General features: G+C 38.8%; 1 protein-coding gene across 2 annotated transcripts in view; it reads right to left on the bottom strand.

Moving 5' to 3' along the window:
* dync2h1 (dynein cytoplasmic 2 heavy chain 1) overlaps window positions 1–18778 on the bottom strand; it is a 77660-nt gene that overhangs the window by 29322 nt on the left and 29560 nt on the right. The window contains exons 40-69 of one of the 2 annotated variants that reach the window (XM_086080247.1): window positions 17517–17716; window positions 17270–17401; window positions 17001–17133; window positions 16710–16917; window positions 16506–16635; window positions 15149–15304; window positions 14734–14993; window positions 12528–12774; window positions 11851–12002; window positions 11591–11735; window positions 10774–10876; window positions 10490–10654; window positions 10135–10259; window positions 9679–9927; window positions 9463–9571; window positions 9262–9375; window positions 8816–8958; window positions 8626–8698; window positions 8004–8164; window positions 7736–7873; window positions 7140–7253; window positions 6824–6984; window positions 5980–6103; window positions 5767–5888; window positions 4744–4830; window positions 3454–3580; window positions 1626–1767; window positions 874–983; window positions 583–603; window positions 207–305 (exon numbers count right to left, since the gene is read on the bottom strand). In XM_086080247.1, coding sequence (XP_085936373.1) covers window positions 207–305; window positions 583–603; window positions 874–983; window positions 1626–1767; window positions 3454–3580; window positions 4744–4830; window positions 5767–5888; window positions 5980–6103; window positions 6824–6984; window positions 7140–7253; window positions 7736–7873; window positions 8004–8164; window positions 8626–8698; window positions 8816–8958; window positions 9262–9375; window positions 9463–9571; window positions 9679–9927; window positions 10135–10259; window positions 10490–10654; window positions 10774–10876; window positions 11591–11735; window positions 11851–12002; window positions 12528–12774; window positions 14734–14993; window positions 15149–15304; window positions 16506–16635; window positions 16710–16917; window positions 17001–17133; window positions 17270–17401; window positions 17517–17716 — 4250 coding nt within the window. The remainder of the gene's footprint in view (window positions 1–206; window positions 306–582; window positions 604–873; window positions 984–1625; window positions 1768–3453; window positions 3581–4743; window positions 4831–5766; window positions 5889–5979; window positions 6104–6823; window positions 6985–7139; window positions 7254–7735; window positions 7874–8003; window positions 8165–8625; window positions 8699–8815; window positions 8959–9261; window positions 9376–9462; window positions 9572–9678; window positions 9928–10134; window positions 10260–10489; window positions 10655–10773; window positions 10877–11590; window positions 11736–11850; window positions 12003–12527; window positions 12775–14733; window positions 14994–15148; window positions 15305–16505; window positions 16636–16709; window positions 16918–17000; window positions 17134–17269; window positions 17402–17516; window positions 17717–18778) is intronic. The other variant, XM_086080248.1, reaches the window with a different exon arrangement.

The following is an 18778-nucleotide window of genomic DNA, read 5'->3' as shown; positions in this document are numbered from 1 at the left end:
ATAATAACATGCTAGGTAAACCCCGTTTTGTACTACTTTAGTTATCTAGGTGAAATAGAATTAATGCACATTACTAAGTGTTTGCCTACTATTTGACTGTGTTTGTCAAAACAACAATCATAATATATTCTGCAGTTCACTTAAAATTCTGCGGGTATGTATCGTTGATAGTTCATGACATCAGCTGACCTTTAAGCCGTATTTACCTGTTGGTTGATAACCTCAAGTCGGTTTTGTTTGAGATGTGTGCAGAGCCACTCTGTTGCTCGGGAGGAAGGATCGATGAGAAAAGGACATGCAACACTCTAAGAAAAAGAGAAAAAAAACACAGGATGTCTTGTACTCTATGGGGGTTGGATGTTACTAAGCTTCATCAAGCATCATTATTGGCTTTTTACTTTTGATGGTTTATCTGCCTGATGACTACCAGCACGTACAAGATCATACAGATTGTGTACATACATGTTCATAGGTTTTTATATAATATTTTCCTTGGGTCACTATTCTATGTGACTTCACATGTCTATGGCATTAGCACAAACAGCACACAGACATTGGATCTATGATAGAGCAACTCCTTACCCGCAACTTAAGTTCATTGATCTACAGGACAGAAATGGAGAAACAAAGCACAAACACAGATGTAATATGGTCATATGAATGACAACAGGCTCAACGCAATTGTTTGATACTCTGAAATTCTGAATGATGATTCAAAAACAGGATGAAAAAAGGGGTAAAAATGAGTGATTGAATAAATGCAGGAAGGCAAGAAAACATAATACCATAAAACTGTACTCTGATTTAATATATATTATGAGCACATAGAGATTATCATCCAAGATAAGAATAACATTTACAATAGTTCCCAACCTGTAGTATGACAATAGCGTTTTCCATGGACAGGTCATCAGACGGCAGCCCTTGACTCTTCCAGATCAACTGTTCACTCTCCAGTGAAAGGAATGACCTGAAGTCAAACTCTATACAAACAAACATACCCATAAATCAAGATTGTGATGAGTTTTGGGCCACCAAATACAAATATATTATTTTATAAACTAACAAACAAAAATTACATACAGCTAGGATTCAAAAGCACTAATGTGCTGTGAGAGATCATCAGGTGTCCCCATTGTCCCGCAGTAAATTATCAAATTTACTATTGGTCCAAAAATTATTATTTAAGATATTGTATGTGTCTTTCTTTAATTCTTGTTAATATTTCAGTTTTGTAGTCAACTCAAGAGGCCTACATTTCACAATGAATAATTACATTTGGGAGTAAATTGAGAGCAGGTCATTATTATTTTTTAATATATATAGACATTTCTTTTGTTTTTTTTTGTAAAAGAAAATGTGTGCCTTGGCAATGAAAGTTGTGAAACACTGATAAAGAAATATTGATATATATTTTTTAAACATAATTGATTAATCAGTCATAGGTTATCAGGGCCCCTTAGTTGTCCTCAAATAACAAAGAAAGTTGAATGGAAGCCTTTAAAACTGGTCAAGACAGACCAACTGATTATTTTTGTTTTTAGGTCCTCTAGGTGTAATGACCAGGTGACAAACTGCGTTTTTGTCCATTGTTTAAATGACGCTTTAAGAAAAATAACATATACTTTGCAGTCCAGATTGAGCCATCCAGGTTTCCAGACAATGTCTACGACGATCTTCAGGGGCTGCAGACAAATATGTTATGAAGGCTGCGGCAAGCATCGCCCTCACAGGAAGTGTATCTAACTCATTCTTTATCTCCAACATCTGATGGAGAGAAAGAGAAAAAAAAGGAATAATTCAGAAAAAAAGTCAAGATAATGCATATAAATGACTAAGGTAGCTGAGGTCAAAGATAAAATAGGTCTTCTTTTCAGCAGTCTATTATCATACTATTTTAATTTCTCATGCTAATCTAATACTGTGGCCAAAGGTTGTCACCTCAAGTTCTATTAATAATGCATTATATAGACTGAGATACCAAATTTCATATAATGTAGCATTCTAACTTTTTGCAAAATACAATTTATACATATCGCTAACGTCGGGCTGGAAATTCCTGTCACAATCTGGTAAATTGAATATTGTTCACAAATCTAATGGTGTGTCCACGCGTGTGGATGTTATTTTTATTGACCAATCTAAAGTTGTTGAAAACGGTTTCGGCCGGGTTTAGACTACAGGTATATCTGATTCCAATCGGATTCCTCCTCAAATCTGATTTTTAGAGCAGACTGTCCACACTGTTTTTAGCAAGTGTCCAAATCGGATCTGGCCTTATCCAGCCACACTATATACATAATAAAGCACAACAAGGCTGTCTAACTTCATTTAGTCACTACAAAACCAACAAAGAGAGATAAACTACCGTAAGGTAAAGCAAGCCTGAGCTAGCAATACGAAATTTGGTTTGGGACTAATAAAAATTATGTGATTCTAAATACAGTTTAGTAACATAACTAGGGCTGGGTTTAGTTTCGACTGTTGCAGTTCGATTTGCGTAGTCATGCTAAAGGCCCCTCACCCCTGTTTAATAACTAGATGAAGCGATGTGCACTTTAAAAGCAAGCGCTGAATGCAAAAGAACTGAAGTGGTGTTGCAAGCAGTCAGTTGTGGAAAGAAAAAAAAAAGATATGGAGACGTTTGCTTGCATAACGAGTGGAAAAGAGTCGTCTGCTGAGGTCTGCTGTATTATTGGACCACTGCTATATGATCACAACTGTCCAAAACAAGTTGTTCATAGCTAGAAAAGCACTAAACAAGTGAAAAGCCATTTACCATAGGTCACATTAATAGTGAAAACACTTTTTAAATTGTATAACTTGGTTAGAAATAATCTAAGTTATTTAGGGCGTACCTTTTTAGGACGTAAATATACTAGTGTTACAATGAGTGCGGGGAAAAAAACGTTTATCACTTCAAAATTTGTGTATTATTGCTTGACATACGACTTGGTTGAACCAAATAATGACTTGACTGGGCTTGCTTGAGTTTTTTTTCCCCGACAGTAATGTAAGTACATGTGACTTACTCCCACCCTCTGCTTCCCACTCCCTTTTTTTTTAGCAGTACATAAAGAAATTATTTTGTTGATAGCTGACATGGCTTTTGTGTGTGTAGCTTCTTGTATATAGAAGATGATTTGTTTTATTCTGTTTAAAAACAAATAATGAAATGAACATAAAAGAAAAGTAAGTAGACAGTGAAGTGTTTCTATGGAGCAAATGTTGAGGAATGTTGAGAGTGTGAGGGAATTAATGTGTTGGTGTGTCAGGAGGAGATGGAGTGTTTTAATTAACACTAGATAGATACTGTCGAAAGAAGTTAAACAGCCAAATAAGTGACCTGAGACAGCAGGGCCCCATCCCTTTGTCAGCATAAAACATTTTGGTGCTTCAATTTTACTACAAAATGGCCATAATAGCAACAGCAGTATCAATACTTCACCCAACCTGTGTATTCCACCGCTTGTGTTCTCCGTCCAGTTGGGAAATCAGTTGCTGGGCAGCATTGATTGTGTCCTGAGCTTTTGTCACCTCAGCCTCCAGCTTAGCTGCCTCTGCAGTGTGACACTGAAACCTGCCAGAAAGACAGATGGACGGTAAGGCTCGTTCGCTCCATCCATCCATCCATATAATCAAAATGTATCAAAAATATTTTGAATAAAATGGAAATTTAAGAAATCAGATTGCTCTTGTATTGGATCTGAATTGATTGTGCAGATGAATGTAATATTTGGGTACATTCTCTACTTACATTCATTATTAAACCCTATTTATTCTTTAGGATGAGGCAATGAAAACATATTTTCAAAAACACATTTGTTCCACTTATAGAAAACCTCACAAAGGCAGCAAAGCTGAGAGGTAAGGTAACACATATGACTGATATTTATTTTGTTGAAAAGGACATTGTAAGGATACAGAAATGCCAAAAAGAGATAATAGACTCACATTGAGTATGCAGTATGTTATTGACCTTTAACCTGATTGCAATCATCATGGTCCAGTACATTTTAAGAGAGCGGGAGTAGATCTGCCCTTCAGGCAGCCCTGATTGTTTATATCCTTGATGAAAATAATAGGCTGGCAGTAAACCGACAGTAACAAAAAATTTGTTCAAGGATGGCAGGCTGACGCGTAGAATGAACATCTTGCAACGTGATGACTAGAACCTTGAGGAAGATGCTAAACAGCCAGTTGCTCCTGATGTCGTCAAAGGCAATTTCCCAAAGGTGAGAGTGTAATAGATTATGTGGCGTATTATCGTAACCGCGGTAGCTTGGTTAGCTCCTGCAACTCCTTTGCAATGCGATGACATTTTTAAAAGTAGGTTTTATCACTTTGCACTGCAAGTGTGATTGAGTCCTTGTGCTCAAGCTTGAACTTATCTTAGCAACACTGTACTGTATTACTGTTTTACATTGGATTTTGTTTTCTGTTTAATCTCATTTCTAGGTCCTTACTTGGGTTTTTATGAGGTTTAAGTCAGACATGATTTTACAAATTCAAACCATGTCTTTGTGAATTAATGTATGCTGGAAAAGACAACTGCCTTCCTAAAATGGTTTCCTCAAAGACAGAAACATACAATCGGCATCACACACACATTCACACGCATGCACAGACAATCAATCATAAACCTTTGACCATGTTGCCAAACAACGCTAAATTCAACATTTATTAACAAGTTTGAAACAACCAAGGTTGAAAATATAAAAGAAAATTAAAGGAGGTTCATACTTCTCTTTGAGTTCATTAACCTTGTCTCCAACAGAGTTGAGGAGGCTCTCAAGCTTATTCCTTCGACTTTCCGTTTTCCTCAGGTTGCTGGACAAGCACAATAAATAATGTTATCAACATGAAGCAAATCTGATGAGCAAAAAATGAAAGAATGTGTCCTGGGTTGTTTAAAAATCCGTATGCAGCAAGTTGTTTTAATTGAAGTCATGTGACATAAAATACATTGAAAAAGCCTATTAACATTAGTAAGTGGTCTAACATTCATCCCCATTAGTTTAGTATACTAATGGCCTGATTTACATACATTTCTAATAGTGGGTGCTAAATTGCGTGTTCACGTTTATGAATTACACATGCTGTTGGTGTCATTTACTGGGGGACCATTCATGATTTCCACATCTGCGTGTCCGCAAGGCCCCATCGCCACATTGTGGCCATGCAGACCGAACACGTAAGTGTGCTGTGCCGATCCCGTATGTGCAAAGCAAGGAACAAGCATGAGTAGTCCTTGCGACTGCCATCAAGTCAGTCCTGACTATAGATCATTCAGAAGCTCCAAAATTGTCAAAAATTAATGTTTATATTAGTGGAACCCCCCCCCCCCCCCATACACACACACACACACTATCTCATTTTGCTCTTCTGTGCTTCATATGCGCTTTAAAGACACAAAATCTGCCATCACAATTCATCTCAGATTTGATATAAATCACATTGCATATGCTAAATGTACCTGTTTGCATATACTTCTCACATAACAAGCAAAACAAACTATCCAGCAATATAGCACTTTTGACAGACACAATCCTGGTTGCAGTACATTAACTTTCACATCTGTTTACTTGCAATCAAATTTATACCCAAGTTATCATGTACAAACCTGAAGTAAATCAGGGCTCAAAGTGTAACGATTACTTCATATGAAATGAGCTGCTATGTCTATATACATCCTTAACCTATGGTAGTGTAGGTAGTACATGTGAGTGTGTGTATTTGTGTGTGTGTATTTGTGTGTGTGCTCACTCCATTAGTCCAGCCTGCTCTCGCTCAAGAGGCTCTATTCTTTGTAGGACATGGGAGTACTGTACATTAGCTTTGACCCAGGCAGCCAGAGGGGCAGCTGCTGCACTTGCACGTTTTGCATTCTGTCCATGACAACAGGATCACAAGTCACAAACAACACTATCTTGTAATCAGGCATTAATGTACTGTACTTGTATGTAGGGGCCAACTGACCTTGGGATCAAAGGAAGCCTTATTCCTGTAAAGCAGCTCTTCCACACTCTGGCGAATCTCCGGGGTGATGTTCCTGGCCTCGAATGTAACTATGTCCTCCCTCACGCCACGCTTAGCTAGGAAGCTAAGGATTAGGATTGGAAGACATGAAAAAACAAACAGATGGAGGAAACACCACCAGAGATAAATTACAGCAATCTTATATGTAGAAAATCAGTAAGTTTGCAATATTTAAAGGCTAAACTCATGCCACTGTTATTTTGCAAAACAATTGGCTATTTTGTTTATTTATTGAGGAAAAACACAGTTGTTAAGGTTAGCGCTGCTCAGATGCAAAATAAATTAGCCATTGAAAATTTAAGTCGCCTGCAGCTATGGTCACATCGGACAGTGGGGAAAAAAAACTTCTTTTTTTTTTTATCACAGTACAAATTAAGAACACACAAAAAAAAAAAAAATTACATGTTAATAGACTATTGTCTGTTTTAGTCCGAAAAAACAAACACATTTGAAAACATACACTCCACCTCTGGAAGTACCTGTTTTAATTTTGCCGTGAACTGAAACCATTGGGCTTTGAAGCCAAAATATGAATATGAGAGATCAACTTTTCAGATTTTATTTGTGTTACATCTACAACATCTCGATAATATTATTTCTTAGGACAGTTGTAGAGCAGCTAGCATGTTCACCCCTAGAGCCCGAGGCAGCTGTTTTATTATTCAAGAAGTGTAATATCTTCATTAAATTAATTAGTCCCAAAATGTTAACCTGTCATTTTATTTCTATCATTTCCTCTGTGTGCATCCTTAAAGCTGTTTCTCATACCTCTACCTTAGCTCACCTCTTCATGCTGACCCAGGAGGTGTCGAAGGTGCCCATCAGTCTCAGGACCCCCTCCAGGATGTCCCTGATGACATCAGGTGGCATACGGAGAGAGCGGATCTCAGACAGAGCTTCAGGCCTGATGTTTCCCACTGCTTGCTTTGCCTCATCCACCAAAGGCTTTGCGAAGGAAGGAAGGAAAGAAAGAAAGAAAGAAAGAAAGAAAGAAAGAAAGAAAGAAAGAAAGAAAGAAAGAAAGAAAGGGGAAAAAAGTATGTGAATGTGTCAAATCCATGGTGGCGGGTAGCTCTTGACAAATCAAGCAGACAGCCTACCTTTACTTCCTTTAGTTCATCATCAATTTTGCCTTTCCGCTCTTCTATCTTGGACACTTCTTGAGCCATTCTTGCTTGAATCTTTTCCATCTCTGCCTTCTGGTCACTGGCATTCTGCAGGGCCAGCAATTATGAGCTAGTTTTATTTTTGGTTGATTAAAATGGGGTCTGAAACAATTCAATTCTATAAAACCACCAGTTTTAAATGTAGAAAATGAAAGGAAAATTGTCAGAATGAGGAATGTACCGCTAATTATGTCACTGCAATTATACCTCACCCTTGGCCAAGGCTAACCTTTCCATTGATTACATTGTCTTCCCACCCACCTGATTTGAAAGCCTCATTTTCTGTTCTTCCTCAAAAAATTAAATTTTCTTTACACAGGACCATACTCCATTTATGTGAATATGGTCTTCACAGCTGGAAAAGGGAACACTGCTGGGAAATGCAAGAGATACGCAAAGAAGATGAGGAGAACAGGCCCTATATATGTCATAGAGGACAATGAAAGACATATTTCACCAAGACCACCATCCTGCCTGCCACTCAGAAGACAATTTGCAAATGACAATATAAATCCAAACAAATGATATACCTGCATGGATGTGGTGATTTCCTGCAGGGCAGAATCGGCCTCCTGTTGTTTAGCCTTCAGCAGCACACTCTGCTCTGCAGCCCGCCTCTTCAACTCATCAACGAGTGCCTTGGCTTCATTAAGTTTAGACACACCAGCCTGCAAACACAAGTCAGGGTCATTTCTACTTTTCATATTACCAACCAGTCTGGTATTAATAGCAGCAGGAGAAAACAAGCAACACGTCTCTGTGACTGTGTTGCTTAACAAGCAACATTGCATTCATTACCTGCAGATGCTGTTGTCTCGTTGTAAGCTGCATCTGCTTCCTGCTATAAATTGCATTGTAAAGGTGTAGAAAGGCCATATACTGGCTGGGTGTTGCACCATGTTCTCGACATGACTCATGGACCATCAGGAACAGGCGGCTCACATCTTCCTGTCCAGATTCTAACCACACATCATAACACGTCACAACATAACAATGGAGGAAAATACAAACTAACAACATTTAGATTTATGGACTGGTGAAATAGTAAACAGTAAATATAATAATAATAATAATAATGATAATAAGAATGATAATAATAATAATAATAATCATGGGGGAGGCCACTCACAATATCCAAGCAACTGGAGTTAAATTCCCTCAACTTCACAAATTGCTGCCTTTTTTTTGTGTACTTGTAACCTCCGAGCCAATTAAATATTATATCCCTAATTCCATTGTGTTTAAATTTGCCGATCAATAAATCATAATTGATTGTATCAAATGCTTTCTGAAGATCAACAAACAGCCCTACTGCAAGTTTCTTTTTGTCTATGGAGTCAGTTATTACTCCAATGTCTCAAGACGCGATGCGATGTAAAATGGAAACAAAATGAAAATTAATCTTGAAAAGTATTCATACCTGTCCTTGCTTTGTTTTCACCTTCATTCCTCTCGCCTTCGCTGTTTGCCTTTGCGAGTAACAGTTCAGGAATCTGACAAAACACAATTTTATGTAATTATGTACACTATACATAATAATTGCTTATAAACAAATGTTGTATGTTAAATTCAACAGAAATATTCATAAAAAATAGTGAAAACGATTTGACCTTCTTCATGCTGCTCTCAGACCATCCTTCCATCCACTGGACTGAACACTTGCGGTAAAAAGCTGGATTGCTCTCACAGCTGATTGTAAAGTTGGGATTTGAACAGTCCAAGATTAGAACAATGTGAAGATTCTGCTGGATTCCTAACAGAGATGTGACACGGAAAGATAAGGAGGAAAGAATAGCATTACCATAAAAGCCTTTCCTCACCATACTGAGACCACAAGTGATACTATAGGTAGCACGTTTGTCTCGTGATGCTCGTCATATTGACCCTATAAATATAATTATCTGGCAGACCTGAATAAAGAGCTGTCAAGAGGCCTTTTAGGGGTTTGACTTTAACAATAAGCTATTGAATAAATTACCTGGCAACGGATTCAACCTTAGTTAACCCTTCAATGGTACATTGCTCTGTAAGACAGATATAAATGCAGCATACGAACTGAAAGAGAAGTAGTTGTATAGGGGTCCAATAAAACCATCCTGTGAAGCTGAGTCTTTAAGGGAAGAAAGAAGAGGCTCCAGTTCTTCTGGGGTGTATAGTCCAGGAACTTCACCTTAAAACATATTCAACACAGATTGGAAATTTAAATTCTAAATTGTGTAAATGTGTCAAACTTTCCTTGTAAAATGAAAACACATACCAGATGAGAGCAGGCTATTGACCATCTCCAAGAAAGCAGAATGGACAAACTGATAGTCCTCCAACAGGAAGACAACCTGCTGCCCTTCTATTCCAGCCAACTGCATCACCTGTACACATATTAACATGTAAATTAATCATAACGAGTGTACATACATTTTAAAGGCCATTTTACAATATCTAGGATGACAAAATTTTGAATGAAACTCACACATACCGTCCTGAGATCATTTTTAAAATGCTTCAATGAATAACCACGAGAGATTTTTGGCGTAAACAGAGCGTATCCATGCATGTGTGACACCAGGAATGTGGCTGTGTGCCGCCCGACCCCACTCCGACCCGCCAGGAGCAAAGAGCCACTTGGCCGGCTCAGGACGCGATCCAGCCTGGACACAAAGTCGCACACTTCCCAGAAAATGAGGAGGTCCAGCTCTCTGTTATCACGACTGTACAGCGCTAGTCCCTAGAGAGGGAACAAACATGGGGAAAAGGTGCACGGGCACTATTATTTTCCAACGCATAAACTGACAAACACAACAAAACTCATATGGAGAAACTAAAAACAAAGAAATAAAGTGAAATGTTTTGAACTGGAAAAAAATTGTGAGGGTTGTAAGTTCTGCATTTTACTTTGAATTCAAAGAAAACAATCAAACATATTGTTGTGTACCTTCTGAATGACTTGCTTGAGGTCAGAAGAATCCAGACGTCCCAGTTGTTTACCATGAGGAGGCAGAGACTGGCCCGGAGTCATTACAACCCCCTCAGAGACTCCCCATGTTACATAGAAACCATCTGCACATGGGGAGAAACAACTGTCACTAGTCTAATGTGTGCACATCCATTGACAGGATGAGTCATTTTGTGAATGTGTAGGAGCGCACAAGTGTCAGAAGGGATGCATTTTTCTTCTTTTTAATCCCTTAAGTGTCAGTTCCTTAGAAAGATCTTCCTCATCTGAGAAAACGGTTTGTTTTGTATAGGTAAGGAATGAGGAAGGAGTGCGACAGAAAGAGATCTCCTACCAGTCATGTTTTCCAGAGCATCAGAGCTCCAATCCTCGCGGATGATGGAGGAGAGGATATTATCAAAGGCATAGAGATCTTTGGAAGAAACTAGCCGGTCTCTGAAAAGCCTTCTTGCCTCGTGTGCTACCACTACCAGCACACTGTCGGTCACATCTGATTGAGCTTGAAAATACATACAAAATATATATATTTATCACCAATGATCTATTTTACGTTAATTCACTAAGCTACAATAGGTCTATTACCAAATGAGAATGAAAGTTGCCCATGTATTAGGTTACCTGCAGTGAGGTCATATCGTAACAAGCTGAGGACCCATTCTGTCAGGATACATGGGGTAAAAAGGTAGTGACTATGGTCATCCACTGTAAACTTGGCTTTCACCTGTTGGGAATCAAACGGAGTTACAGTATAATAATAATAATGATAAAAACATTGTGTAGCAAGACACTAAATGATTGGTAAAATGTGTCCCCAATATACAGTATATCACACTTCAAGTCACATTAAGCAAATTATTTCTCCTGTTTAATGTAGTTTTAAGTAATGCTGTAGCCTGTATGCAATTAATGCATTTTTTATAATAATAATAATAATTACGCATCGGATATATATAGCGCTTTTCTAGACAATCAAAGACGCTTTACAATGGAATGGATACATTATTCATGCACTCACACATTCACACCGTGGTGGCGGCAAGCTACTTAAATAGTCACAGCTGCCCTGGGGCAGGCTGACGGAAGCGTGGCTGCCAGTGTAAGCCTACGGCCCCTCCGACCACCACAAAACATTTGCACCTTCCAGACACCAGTGTGAGTAGCACTGGAGGCAATGTGTGTGAAGTACCTTGCCCAAGGACACAACGACACATGACTTGGGGAGAGCAGGGATCGAACAGCCAACCTTCTGGTTACTGAACGACCGTCTCTACACCCTGAGCCACAATGACGTCATTGTTTTTTTGCCCATTTTTTAAGTTGAAAGCATGTACTGTAATTCAGTTTGTACTCATTAGTGATTATGCTTTCAGTAATTCAGAAAATAGTTTGACCACAAATACAGATGTTAACATAAATGTCCAGTCCAATTCAATACCTGTTCATAGAGCCGCACCAGAGAACCAGCCAGCTGGTGTGTTTTCCCTGTGCTGGCCCAGGATGCTTGGCTGCCCAGGCTATGTTGGAGAATTGGCTGCAGGTAAGCAGAGTAGATAGTCTGCAGCTGCTCCCGGTCTGGATAGCTGCAGCACCAAAGCAGATGGAGACAGAGAATAGAAAAACAGGAATAGCACGATTTATAGTGATGAAGTTGATAGTCAATAATAATCAAGAAGGTGCGTTTAGCACTGCACTTACTCTATGGTGCAGATGCGAACTATTGATGTAAAGCGGGACGTTAGCAAATGGCTCCCAACAGCTCCACCTGTTGACATTGAGGCCAACACCTGGATGTTCTCCAGGCTCACCCACTCCAGATTTTCATCATAGAACCCTTTATATGTCAACACCTGGAGAGGGAAGAGTGGGATGAAGAGTTAGGTTAGTGAAATTGTATTGTGCAAAACAATTGTTGCAAACTTCATATGAATGCTTGCATAGATTAACTCATTCAAACCCAAAAACATGTAAATATGTTTTTTAATACTGTGTCCTTCATTCCCCAAAACGTATTTATACGTGTTATATGTTTTTTTTATGCAAGAGCATACAGAAGGCTTTGATGCAGCTTCTGACATTAAGAGGTGATTTAAAGCAATGGTAGTTATTACAAAAAACGGCCAGCAGGTGGCAGTAGAGTATAAGAGCTCAGCCAGGGCCATGTTGCATCAAGATCTTTTTGCCAGTGTTTTCAACAGGAATGTGAATAATGATGAAACTTAGCTACATTCTAATGCAAACAGCCGTCACGTATTGTCTCCCTAGTACACTGATTAAAAGGGTTAGATTACTGCTTTGAAATGAGTGCATTTAGAATAGTTCTTTGATGCTTGGGATTCAGTGGAACGCACGTAATCTTCATACAAAATGTGTACCTGTTGCAGGAAGGCTGTAAGGTTGCTTGTCCCCCATTTGTCAGGTTTGGGCAGGTTGATGTCTTTTAGGTAGAGAATCAAGTTCTCACAGTCCTTGGGTCTGAAGACTCGACCGGTGTTGGAGCTGAGTAATAGGCAGGTCTGATTGAGCTTTTGGAGGACGTGGCGAGATGAGGTCTGGGCGCTACAGTGGACCACAGCCACTTGGGTGGAGCGGAGCCGGGAGAAGGCAAAATGCAGGAGCATTCTAGATGTTTAAAAAAATAAATTTTTTAGGCCTTGTTTATTCAGTATTTGTAATGATCCAAGAACACCATGAAACATCTTTTTTTTTTTATATTATTTTGGCTTGTATAGGACACAAGAGGGGGGTGTTGGTGATACAGGAGGATATAAATGGAAGGGTGTAAGAGTAAAAAACTGAATAATTGGAAGTTAAACAACAGATGTCTATTCATTCTGTTTACTCACTGCATAAATAAAATAAATGAAGTCTGAAAAGACAGTGACCTCGACAGCAACAAGAAAACAATGATCTCTACAGCAAAGTGAGAAAAGCACTTGGGCAATAAAAGTCACGCAAGTGAGACACAACTGAAGTGACAAACTGAGGGAAGCTCAATCCTTTAATTCCTTTGAGTGAGGAACGTGATTGCAATTACTTTTTAGGCAACTTCTATTCTTGAACCAAATACCCTTTAATAAAGACAAGAGTTGACTGCAACCATGTCTATATTTGGGCGACTTCCAATCCTTCCAATCTCTCTTACTGTGGCCAAAAAAAGACTAAAGCAAGCTGGCCTAAGACAGCGCCAATGATACACAGATGAGGCTTAATCAATAGTCTGTTGTGGGATTTGAACCCCACTCTCCCACGTGGCGGGGCAAACCTTACCAAACAGACAGTGAAAAGATCCAATCAACGAAGAGCAGATATCTAATATTCATATGTAAGCCCATGATTAAACGGTGGCGGTGGGCGGATACAGAGTAAATTCAACATGGCTACTCGAAGAGAGACAGTAGTAAATGACTTATGTCGTTGTTTCAGTAAAAACTTGATGATTCCTGTGATGATAGACTTCCGAAGAGTGACGTTACTTACGAAGAATTCGTCACAGCAAATAAACAAATTTTATTTGCCCGTTTCGAGCCGAGCCGAGTCGTGGACAATGGCAACCTTTCCAGACCAACTTTCTGTCTTTCTAGAAAGTGGGTGTGGCTTGCCAGGCTACTCGTACCTGCTCTAACCACTGACCTATAGCTGACTTTTTGCTTACCTTGACACACTGTGTAATTGTATTGAATAATTGAGAGTACAGTAATACTGAACATTGTCATTAAAGTGAATGTTGTAATAAAAAATATGGAATGATTTTTTTTTATTATAACGTGAAATGACATTGAATATAATGGATGTTAAATAATTGGACAATGATTATTATTTGAAAATTTGCTCCAACCGGGCTACGAACACTAGTCCCCCACACACTAGTCACTTGCTCTAATCACTCAGCTATTCAAGATTATTTGACAATTTTGTAGAGTAATACTGAAAGCCGCCATTAAAGATGAATGGAGATTTATGGGTTAAATCCACTTATGTGATTAAATAATGCATGCAATTTTGTGATATTTAGTATGGATACATATTACTTTGTGTTTTGTGTAAATTGACACATTTACAATGGACAGTTAGAGTTGAGATTGGAACCACTGACCTCTTGGTCACAGGACAACCCACTCTACCACCTGATCCACCGCGGCAGGTATTCAAGGGAGTGTAAAGCTGACTTAGAAAGTTGAACATCTGTCCCATTGAAAATGGATTTTTGATATAAGCTGTTAAATTGTGCAAAAATTGTCTGGTTGGTGTGAATTTTTGAAGCATGTTGAAGTTGGAACGGTGCAAATCACGTGTATGACTTTACATGCCACAACATGAATAGCTATGCTAACATGTGCCTTTACAAAGATAAAACATATATATATATATATTTTTTTGATTGACAATGTCAATAGATGCACAATAACAAGTGTCAAAATTACTGTGGCAAAGATTAGATAGTGCTGTTCAAAATTCAGCAAACTTTTAAGGCAGAATAGAGCAAATACAGCTCTAATTTTGCATCCCAGTAGATTGAGCAAGTCTATCCAATCAAGAGTTTGTTGAGTGGATGTATTTTCCACGTCTATGTGTAGTTACCCCTTTCCGCAGCCTTCTGGTCCCACTACCATGAAGGGTTGCCTGTGTTGAGCAGTGAGCCAGGGGGAGAAGCAGTGAAGTGCCCTCTGCATATCTGGAGTCTCAATAACCGGTAGTGAATTTGAATGAGAGAGCTGCTCCAGCCTGAGACTGTCAGGCCGCTGCAATGTATAAGCTGCAAGATGGCCGCTGTCAGAGTCATAGTAGGTATCAAGCGGCTTTCTGGTGTTTGGTGGGGTTTCACTGGCCCAGCTCAGCAACTAAAGAAAGGAGAAATGTTTATGCATTGTCAACTCTACACTCACAGGCGACAACAAATCAACAAAACAATTACATGGATTGTGAATGCAAATACCATACCAAAATACAATTCCATGATGTGCTCCTAAAAACAAACAAAACAAAAAATTCTCACCTCCTTGGCAAACTCTTGTCTTGTTTTGAGGTTGAGGTTTCCTCCTAAGCCGCTGAGAAGACCAATTATGAACTGACCACGCACTGTCACAGCACTGAGGTGTGACAGACCGTTGAGTACTGTTCCCACCAGACTGGTCTCCACCACAAAGTCATTCTCAAGAAGGAATAGAAAAGAACAGTTTTCTTCATTTGTCTGCACATTTTTTCATCGGGTCAAATTAAAATGCTTTCAAAACAATCTCCCAACTGTTTTCAACACTTTAAAGCTAATAGTATGTTACAAGAATCATACAAGCACCATATAGTCTACATACCCAAAACTCAAGTATTTATGCTATCACCATAACTTAAAAAGTTTAATTATTAATTAAATTAATGTTATATAAACAGGTTTGTGTGTGTATTTTATTTTACGTTTAAGTTAAATGATCAGTCAATACACTAATTATTTCAAGAGATATTTTCTTATCGCCATTACATTTGAACATATTCAAAATTTCCCTGTGACAAGAAAAACGGTTTGAGAGTGTAATGAGGCTTTGTCAGTGTCTGGCGAGTGTCTTTGCAACGTTTTGCAAGAATGAACGAAGCCTGCCGAAAAAGTAACCCTCGCTACGTGCGTGCCGAGGAGTTGTAATGCCTGCTGGCGCTTACATGTTTTTGTAATAGAAAATTTGTTACGTCAGATATAATATAACTTTTTCTACACATAAGCGTCTGTGATGTTACTCGCTGGAGATCGGTAATGTTTATTTTTTATGCGTGTGAATAAGCAGTTCAGGTGATGGATGGATGTTTTATTTATTCATCTGTCTATATGGTCAATTGAGTGACTGAGAAGTGCATAGTTGTAATATACTCTTTAGTTGGTGTTTTCTTTCTGATTTACAGTATAGAATAGTATGTTTACAACACCCTTGTGTGGCAGAATTATTCTATAGTGGTGAAGGTTTACAAGACTGCACGTCACTGTATTTAATACGTAACAACAATTGTGGAAGATAAAATGACTTTCGTTAATTAATGCTTCATTTGCCTTTATCTTAGTATCATATAATGTGTAATAGTAATAATATTGTTTGTCGTGATAAAGTTTGTTTCTTGAAAAACACCTTTAAAATAAGACCATGAAAAAAAATCAGCGCAAATGAAATTGCAATTGCAATTTTAAGCGGAAAAAAAAATTGCAACTATGTTATTTTCCCAAAATTTTCACCCCTCGTAGTTTATAATGGTGTGGAACAATAGTGCATAATATTGAAGATTCACAAGGGCCTTGGAAGTCATTAGATTGTGCAGATCTACCCAATGAAATGTCGACTAAACATTTCCTGCAGAATCAGGGCAAAAGTTACCTGTTTGAGGACCCAGTCGAGAGCTCGTTGGAAGTAATCTCCTAGCCAGTTTTCCAAACTCGAGCGACACTGTTCGGGTTGATTCCACAACCACGATTTCACCAAGGCACCCACATCAATGTCCTCATCACTAAAAAAATAAAAGGATTGTTGGAACAGGGAAAATAATGGAAAAATAAACTTGCATTGTTCAACGACACTGACCTGAGAAAGATCATGCCCATGCGAGATATTGTAGCTGGGGAGGCACAGCTCAGGTCGTGAGTCTCAAACAGGAAGTTGACATTGGGTCCAAACTGGATACGTTCTCCACTTGGCATTGTTAAAAGGCGATTATCATCGAGCACAGAATTCAGACTCTCAATCCACTCTGGATCAATATCACCATCGCACACAATCCAAGAGCTTACATCTGGGGGGTAAAATAAATAAATAAATAATATGAATGAACATAACATAAAACAAATACCGTCCACAACCAACCAATCTTCTCACCCTGGGATTCTTTGACCACATTTCTGGCGCTATGCGTCAGGACGCCATCAGCCCACTCTCTTGTGTCCATGTCAATATGTCCCAGAAGTTGCTGTTTAGGCATTGCTTTAGGGTTCACTGTGTACAGCTTTACCTACAACATAAGAAAGCAACATATTGAAACTGAAATATGTCAATTTTGCATCCATAACAAAATAAGTCAATAATTAGCTGTAACCAACAGCAACTGGTGGGTTTAAAGGTGGGGGAAAAGAATATGAATCACTCACTACTCTGCCTGTCTTATTAAGAGCAGCCCGAAGCATCCTCCACAGGGTAGACTTGCCCGCTCCACTTGGCCCTACAATTACGACACCCATGCGTTGCCTTAGCTGCTCATTCAGCTCCAACGCCTTTTTGAGCTGCGCACACAAAAACCCACACAAAATTGGTTAAAGGTATAACTGTCTTGTATGTTTATGGCAAATCTGAAAACTGCGTGAGCAAAAGTGATCGGTAGCACAGACACACACGCACCTGAGTGGGTATAGGCTCAAGTCGATTCTCTTTGTAGACCTGTTCCAGGGCCTCAGTGAGGATCAGGTCCTCAACATCCGTGAAACTGACCCCGGAGAAGACGTCTCTGAGCAAGGCATCAAACCGCGAGCTATCAGCAAACGTCAGCTTGGACATGGTGTTAAGTCGCAATGCTTGGACCACAAGATTGATCTCTTGAACTGCATACACATAACAGAAGGGAAAAAAATGAATTAAAGTATGACAACAACAAAAATCAATAGAGAAAAAAAAACATGACTAAATTAGAGGAGTCATATAAACATGCTATTTGTTGTTTAAGAGTGTGGCATGCTTTCAGAGATTGCAAAGACTGCCCAAGTGTAGTTTATTCAGAGCACAGTAGAATACTGGACTGGACTGCACACTGAGTCAAACACCAGAGAGGCTTGGGACCCATTGCCACGTGAAGGATGGGCATGAGGAGTGCGTGTCTGTGTGTGTGCATGTGTGAACATGAGTGTGTTGAGCAGATAACGGGTGGGTGGTAGACCACAAGGAATTGGGATTTAAGAGGGAGAGAGAGAAAAAGAAAGAATGGAAGTGGCACAAAGAAAAAGTTAGAAACAGTATACAGTACAGAAGCAAAGCAAAGACAAATTACAGCCTGAGGTTATAGAAAAGTTGAGTAGCCTTAAATGTGCTTCATAAAAGCAATATACTGTATTGCTTTTCAAAGAAGTAAATTAGGCTCCTCTGTCAGTATCGTACAACTACACATTAATCAGATGTTTTCTGGGGCCCGACCAATTAATCAGCCTGGCCAATTATATTTCCAAAATAACAATAATCGGCCAGAGTTTTGCCAATATTGTAAAATCTTTCATTTTTCATGAAACAGTAAACACTGTTTAGTAGTATGGGCAAGAAGTAAAGGACATGCATGGCTGACAGAACATTATTCTCCATCCTCTCATATGCCCATTAAGACACAATATTTGTGAGTGGACAATATCTGTATTCATGCTTTATTTATTATATATTATTAGCAAGTGGTACGGCATTACATATAATGGATGGATGGAAGGTTTATAGTCATGCTCAGTGTGAGTCATTAGTGTTAAAATTGGCTCCCATTTCAGTTCAACTCTACATCATACTATATTTCAAATGCAACTATGTCAAAGATTACATGTTTTGATATGTAAGAAATGCATCCATTTTTTTATTTTGAGCTCACTACACGGAAAATAAAATAATGAAGTACAAAAAATTTGATTTAA

The sequence above is a fragment of the Leptonotus elevatus genome, chromosome 7 (genome assembly GCF_054856555.1).
Source record: "Leptonotus elevatus isolate MCC_2025b chromosome 7, RoL_Lele_1.0, whole genome shotgun sequence".
In the NCBI taxonomy this organism is placed as follows: Eukaryota; Metazoa; Chordata; class Actinopteri; order Syngnathiformes; family Syngnathidae; genus Leptonotus; species Leptonotus elevatus.
The sequence above is the reverse complement of the archived record's forward strand: the minus strand, read 5'-3'. Positions and strand labels throughout refer to the sequence as shown.